The sequence below is a fragment of the Clupea harengus genome, chromosome 9, assembly GCF_900700415.2.
Source record: "Clupea harengus chromosome 9, Ch_v2.0.2, whole genome shotgun sequence".
NCBI classification, from domain to species: domain Eukaryota; kingdom Metazoa; phylum Chordata; class Actinopteri; order Clupeiformes; family Clupeidae; genus Clupea; species Clupea harengus.
The window spans coordinates 23810764-23818302 of record NC_045160.1 but is presented as its reverse complement, the minus strand read 5'-3'; the positions used below and the strand labels follow the sequence as shown (position 1 = coordinate 23818302).

General features: G+C 47.1%; 1 protein-coding gene across 1 annotated transcript in view; it reads right to left on the bottom strand.

Annotated features, from left to right (window-relative positions):
* Positions 1 to 5719: 5719 nt before the first annotated feature.
* The window catches only part of dscamb (Down syndrome cell adhesion molecule b), a 155412-nt gene continuing 153592 nt past the window's right edge, over positions 5720 to 7539 (bottom strand). Inside the window, exon 31 of the mRNA XM_031572911.2 lies at positions 5720 to 6178. Within this exon, the coding sequence (XP_031428771.1) occupies positions 5778 to 6178 (401 nt within the window). The 3' untranslated portion in view covers positions 5720 to 5777. The remainder of the gene's footprint in view (positions 6179 to 7539) is intronic.

The following is a 7539-nucleotide window of genomic DNA, read 5'->3' as shown; positions in this document are numbered from 1 at the left end:
ATCAACAGTCGAGGACTGCACCTTTAACCAGTTCAGAGGCCAGTGGGTTAGAGACCTGTCTGCTACAGCCACAGGAAAATCATCCCTCTATCGCACGGCTTCACACAACTGTTATAGGATCATATCTACACCTGTGTGTGTGTGTGTGTGTGTATGTGTGTGTCTCAGTGCGTGTGTGTGTGTCGTCACACAACTGTTGTAGGATGATATCTACACCTCTTTCAGGTAAACACTTGCCGTTTAACCAGTGTCATTCTGTCATCGTTAAAAATGCACATTCCTGCTGTAAGATGTCGTGTCAGACACGTTATGTTTTCCCAAATCTCTCTCCTACGAGCAAAATGTGGAGTAGAGACAAAGTGAAGACACGAGGCCTCAGTACAGAGACAAGCAGAGGGCAGCTGACTGTGGGCCAGACCCGGGCCAGATCCGGCCCAGCTCTGGGAGGGGTCCAGAGCAGATTAAGCCGTTCTTCCTGTCGCAAGGTCGTGGTGCTGAAGCTGCAATCTAATTAGACTTGGACCTTCAATCCGCTATGAGCCGTGATGTTTCTAAGGTGGATTATTTCCATCTTATTTTTTTTTCACCCCTCATAGTAGCACACCAATGCCTCTCCCAAGGCTAGCAGTGTAATGACAGAGAAAAAAAAAGTCATCTGCAGGGAGGGGAGCAGAGCGCTTATCTCCACTTCATTTAGGTTAATGAGGAGAGAGGCTTGGCCCGAAACAATACCCAGCATGACCTTTGCGCACAGGGATTACATTTTCTCTGTCAGACGCAGCGCTGGAAATATTACACTTGGTTATCTGGAATATTCTTCAATGCTGAACGGGCGAGGGGAAAGGCTGAGGCCCTGCGCACATTGAGAGGTCTAGATTTTCTTCTTAGGTTTAAAATATTATGTATGGGATTTTGTAAGGATACAGGACCCAAGTAAATCATTTTGATGTGAATCTGGCACTGAAATAAATTTAAAAAAAAAAAATGTTTTGTAATTAAGACAATGTGACAAATTGTATTCATGGGCAACTGGCAATGAGCAAAGTCTGTCGTGCAGGAACTAAAGCTAATATAACAACTTGCCAAATTAATTTTGCTAATCTAATACCATGAGCAAGATCCTAAGTGCAAACATGGCTGGGTCAGTGCAGTGCTCCCACACTCCACACGACAGCTTTAGTTCATGCGTGACAGACTTTGCTCATTGCTTTGCTCATTGGCCGTCACTGAAATTAGGGCCCACTGTGTTAATGTCAGCCAATCACTGACACAGGGTTTTTCCATTGTGCTCCTAGTCCCGCCCCCCTGCAGAACATTTGTCTATCCCTGCTCTGAGTGGACCTGATTAGCGCCTGATTAATGCCCTTGATTGGCTGAATCAAGTGCCAGTGATTGGCTGAATCAAGTGCCAGTGATTGGCTGAATCAAGTGTCAGTGATTGGCTGCATCAAGTGTCAGTGATTGTGGCTGTGTCATTGTGACTGTGTCAGTGATTGTCTGAATCAAGTGTCAGTGATTAGCTGTGTCAGTGATTGGCTGAATCAAGTGTCAGTGATTAGCTGTGCCAGTGATTGGCTGAATCAAGTGTGTTCAGCAAAGAGAGCCACTGACGGGTTGAGTCGGGTATGCAAAGCAGGGAATCGTGGTAAACATGCAGAGCATGTGGAGAGCAGGGTAGGGAACCACTGGTGTACGTCATGGGTGAGGGGGCAGGGTAGGGAACCGCTGGTGTACCTCATGGGTGAGGGGCAGGGTTGAGAACCACTGGTGTACCTCATGGGTGAGGGGCAGGGTTGAGAACCGCTGGTGTACCTCATGGGTGAGGGGCAGGGTTGAGAACCGCTGGTGTACGTCATGGGTGAGGGGGCAGGGTAGGGAACCGCTGGTGTACCTCATTGGTGAGGGGGCAGGGTTGAGAACCGCTGGTGTACCTCATTGGTGAGGGGCAGGGTAGGGAACCGCTGGTGTACCTCATGGGTGAGGGGCAGGGTTGAGAACCACTGGTGTACGTCATGGGTGAGGGGACAGAAACAGACAGACCACAGGGGTCTTCTGTGTGGGTTGTGGTTGCCCGTGTGTCATATCATCTCACCTCGCAGTAAAATGATGAATTTCATGAACTCTACAAAGATGTTGTAATTCACTCTGCACATGTCAGCTTGACAAGACTATAATCAGGGCAAAATGTAAAGACAATATAGAAATGTCAGTAACTTTTGTGGGAATAACAACACAGGTTTATGAGGAAGTCAAGGAATCAATCGTACTAATCCACATCCCAGAACGCAGGTAGTAGATTGCCGCAAGATGTCTTCCAGCACCTTCATTCTTGACACCAACCCAACCTCACCCCATCCCACAGAGGCACGGTCGATTTCACAGGTTAGTCTCCAAGGTGTGTATACATGTGTGTATGTGTATGAATGTGTATGTGTGTGTGTGTGTGTGTGTGTGTCTGCGTGTCTGTGTGTGTTGTGGGAAAGGAGAGGGAAGGGTTTAAGGGATTTCTCCTGGGTCTTTCCTACTGTCACTTCTCCGTTCTTTGGCGTGGGACCCACAGATTAAATCGTTCCTTTTTTGGACAGCGATGCCAAAAGACGGGACGGGAGCCGCCATGCGATGACATTACCTGAGCGGCAACCTGGTCTCAACCCCTGCGGTGACGGTGAATAATTCAGAGCGCTCCGAAAGCACCGCTCCTCACCGCCGGCCTCCCGGTCTCACCGGTCTCACCGGCACGCTGCCCACACCCTTGAAGTGTCCTCTACGATCATCACCATCCATTCTCTCACTCCGGAGGAGTCCACTGGAACAGCACTGGATTTAAACCGACATTCGTTTCACAAGTGTGTTTTTTTTTATATAATTTTATTTTTTTTTATTTCAAAGACTACACAGCACCATCTGTTGGCAGTGAATGTTATTTTACCCAAAAGTGAAAGAAAGAAATGGAGAAAAATAATATTAATTCAGCAATGATGATTTTTTTTGGGGGGGGTGGGGGGGGGAGGGGACGGGGGTATGGCAAAGCCGTCGTTTGCAAGTAGTAATCCTTGACAAAATTGCATCACCCATGTCTTATATCATTGTTAGAAGTAAGAACCTGCACTGGTGCCAAGTCTATAAAAACATGAAAAGGAACAACAATCAGTATGAAAAGGTATATGTGGTGAACAGTATGTGCCTTCTCAACCCCTGCCCATTCTGAGTCTTTATACACTGGGGAATAAAATCTAGAGCATTTTTTTTGGGGGGGGGCCAACACCTGCAAAGTTTCAGCATATGAAATGAATGGCACATCATGTCTGATGCCAAAGTAACTTTTCTCACTCCGAGGGTTGGTTCGGCTGGCAGCAGAGGCCTCTTCCCTTGCATGCGCTCGCTGCTGCTGCAGTGGCACAGCGCGGCACAGACCGCATCCTGCCGACTACGCCAACAACAAAGGAAAACCCTTCCGGTGAGCTCCAAGAAATCCCTGGTCCACCGAGTCACCTTGCGATGCCAGGGGCTGTTTTTTTTCCACGCATGACTTATCTCAAGCTAGCCCACTGCACACCGGCCCGCCTGCTTCCACCAGACAACATGATGGGTAGTTCACAGGCTTTCATGTGTGTGTGTGTGTGTCTGTGTGTCGTGTATGCAAGAGTGAGAGGGACGAAGATAGACAGAGAGAGCAAGTGTGTGTGTGTGTGTGTGTGTGTGTGTGTGTGTGTGTGTGTGTGTGTTCTGTGTGTGTGTGTGTGTGTGTGTATATGTGTGTGTGCAAAATAGTATGGTGGTTCAGGTTCAGAGAGCAAACATTGTACAATGTTTTAACTTTATCCATGCACAGAACCGTGCATTGGCCCTTTGGATTCCCCCCCTGGTGGCACCTCCTGTTTCACAGATTGTGCTAATTGTCAAACACAGATACAAGTATAGTTGATAACTCAAAACAACATGGAGATCTCACACTTCCTCCTTCCTGGGTGGGTGATACCCCTGTTACCCTCAGGCCAACCTCTTGTTCCCCAGCTTCCAAGATAAATACCCTCCTCTCTTCAGAAGGGGCGAATGAACCCATCATCAGTAGAATAATGACACTCATTTTGGGGACTTCATAAAGTGCACACTAACCCGCCCATATTCTGCTCCTGGTCGTCTGGAGTACAGACTTCTCTTCCTCCATACGATGGTGAATGATATTACATCACCCGCTTTTCATGTCATAAGCGTGACTCTTTATTTGTAATTATTCATCATTAGTTATTAGTTTCTTCAAAATTAGTCATCAATTCCTTGTCATTTTTCCCATTATCCATTGTTCAATACATTCATAATTGTTAGTAATTCAGGATTTGCACTGTTCATTAAGTTGTTAATGAGCATATTTCATTGTTATTGCTTAATTAATTCTGTTGTTTCTGTCAGTGGTTTTAACTAATTGGGTCTCACGTGCTGGCTTGTCAATTTTGGTCATCATCATAAATCATCAATTTCAACTCACGATCACAGTCGTTCCAAATTACCCTTTTCACAGTATCACACAACTTACTCTGATTTCCCCCTCAGGTATGTCCAGTGTTGGTAAAGAACATAAGAACATTTTAGATAAGTGTCCTTTGGAGCGAACCAACCTGTGTTCTCTGTCGAACCAGAGAAAGGATGGAGAGAGGGGAGAGGAGAGGAGCACCCAGCGTCTTCCTAATCAAAACAAGATGAGTGCAAACATGACTAAGGACTTTATTTTGACCAAATCATTTCTCCCTGTATTATCCACAAATAAAAATGATCTCTCTTTATATATATAGATATATTTATATATTATTAACATTATGATAATCCCCTAGTGTGACAAAAACCCTCTTTTAGGTCTCCAGCCGTAACTATAGTTGCCATAATTTTTTTTTTTTCAGTCCTCCATGCAGTCCTTGGAAATGTAAAAACATAACAATCTGAGCGGACTGGACAAGGTGGGCGTGAGCCTCTCTATTACTCTTCTTGTCCTCCGATCTCATTGGACGTTGCCATAGAAAACAGCTAAGTCAATCATTAATCACACTCCGACATAAAAAAGTAATGAATAAAGAATGGAATATTGTCCCACAGAGAAGACTTGATTCCGATTCTTTTTTTTTCTGTTTTTAGATATTTTTTTTCTATTTTATATAATAATAATAATGACTATAGAATTATCCTTGATATAAATTCAAAAGTATTTTCTCTGTCAATTTAAATAAATAATTTTGGCAATCTTCATAATGGTGTTAGTTAAAATAAATGATTAATTGAGTAGAAAACCAAACAGAGACAGGAAGGGGAGCAAAAATGTGATGAAAATAAGCAAAACGGTATGAAAGAAATATGTATAGAAAGGGATAGAAAGAGAAAGAGAGAGAGAGGGAGGGAGAGAGAGAGAGAGAGAGAGAGAGGAAAGAAGGGAAAAGAGAGAGAGAGAGAGAGAGAGAGAAATCAAAGAGACAGAAAGAGACAGAATCCAAAGCAAACCATCCATTATTTCGGACTTCAGAAACATGTATGTACAACTCATCTCCTGTGTTTTTGAAAAGTGTTCCTCTTAGCAATAGAGCTCTTTTTGCTGTCCAGTTTTAAGTGCAGTCCCATGGAAAGAGTGGGGGGGGGGGCGGACGGGGCATTTGGGGGGTGGGGGGGGGGGTTTCTGGGCTGAGGTGGTTGGTAGGGGGTTGGGGTTGGGGGGGGGGGGGGACGTTAAGGGTAGAAGTGGGGTTGGGGGGGGGGCGGGGCGGACGGGCGTCCACCCCAGGGTGCCCCCTGTGTTATACCAGGGTGTAGGACTTTGCGTAAGGGTTGTTGCTCTGTTTGAGGTGTCCTCTGGAGTCGAGCAGCGACTCCTGGGAGCTGCTGAGTTTGGCGGCCTGAGCCTGGGCCAGGTCTCCGGGCTCGCGCTGGGGCAGAGTGGAGGCTGTCCCTGGCTGCCACTGCTGCACCTCGCGGCTGGGGGGCCCCGAGGAGGAGACGCTGGGGAGCGTGGAGTCGCTGGGGGTGGGCGCCACCGTGAGCGCCGGCCGCTTCAGCGTGCGGCTCTTCTGCGGCTCCAGGCAGGTCTGGCCCGTGGCCTCGCGGCCCGACGACGACGAGGACGACGACGCCGCCGCCACGCCGCGGTTCAGCAGGAAGTCCATGCGCAGGTACGGGGGCAGGTGCACCAGCTCACCACCTGGACAGAGGAGGAGGGGAGAGAAGGAGAGAGAGAGAGAGAGAGAGAAAGAGAGAGAGGGACAGAGAGAGAGAGCGAGAGAGAGGTGGAGGGTGAGATAGAGGCAGAGATAAAGGTACAGGGAGAGAGAGAGAGAGGTGGAGGGTGAGATAGAGGCAGAGATAAAGGTACAGGGAGAGAGAGAGAGAGGTGGAGGGTGAGATAGAGGCAGAGATAAAGGTACAGGGAGAGAGAGAGAGAGGGAAATAGAGAGAGGGAGGAACAAAGAAAGACACAGGGAAAGAGAGAAGGGTTAAAATCAATCAACTGGCCCGGCTACCATATTTGTGTGGTTGGGGAACTCTTGTCAACACAAGGCTAAGTAGCAACTGTGGCCCAGACCCAACCCTAATCAGGTTAGGACCCATGCATCCAGAGAGAGCCAGAGCCAGCTCACACTGAACGCCTCTCTGGATCATTCTTCAGAGGTGGGCACGGCTAACACCCCAGCCAGCCCACACTGAACCCCTCTCTGGATCAATCTTCAGAGGCACAGCCAGCCCACACTGAACGCCTCTCTGGATCAATCTTCAGAGATGGGCATGGCTAACACCCAGCCAGCCCACACTGAACCCCTCTCTGGATCAATCTTCAGAGGTGGGCACGGCTAACACCTCAGAGCCAACCGCTGTTGGCATTTGAGTAGATTCAAAGACTGCCAACTTTTGCATTCAAAGTAATTAAAACAGGAGCTTCAACTAACTTTAATCGTTGATATCTGAGGCAACACAAGTGAGAATTGGTATTAAAATCAGCACTGGGCTTCTGCCCAGACAGCCAATTTCCCACTTCTCCCGTTAATGAATCCTGTCTCGAACGGCTTGCGCAGCGCAGCTCATCTCTGGACATGCTCCAGTCTATAAAGATTTTTTTTCGTTCCTGCCAATTTGCAGAGAGCCACTGGTGTTTAATTTCTGCTCTATTCTTTTTAATTAATCGGCAATGGGGCAAGGAAACAAGCAGCTTTTAATTGGCCATTCTTTCCAACACAAAACCAAAATCACTCGCCTTGATGTCAGATGCTGGATCTCATGTTACGTTTGACCTTGGTGAAGTATAGCTTGACAGAGTTATGGACCTCCGCAGGCCCAGCGTTAATAATTTACTGTGTGTTTAATTGGCTTTATTATGGCCAGTAAATATGATGAATTGCCAGTGGCTTTAATTGAATTAAATATAGATTTAAGATTTTCTGTTGGCGCTCGTTATGAATTTATTGCTCAGAGAAAAATCCATCATGCAGCATTCGCTGTGGCCTGGGCTCTGATAGCCCCAGAGGGTGGCTGACTCTCGTAAGGACCAGAGAGAGATCTGAAGTGGGT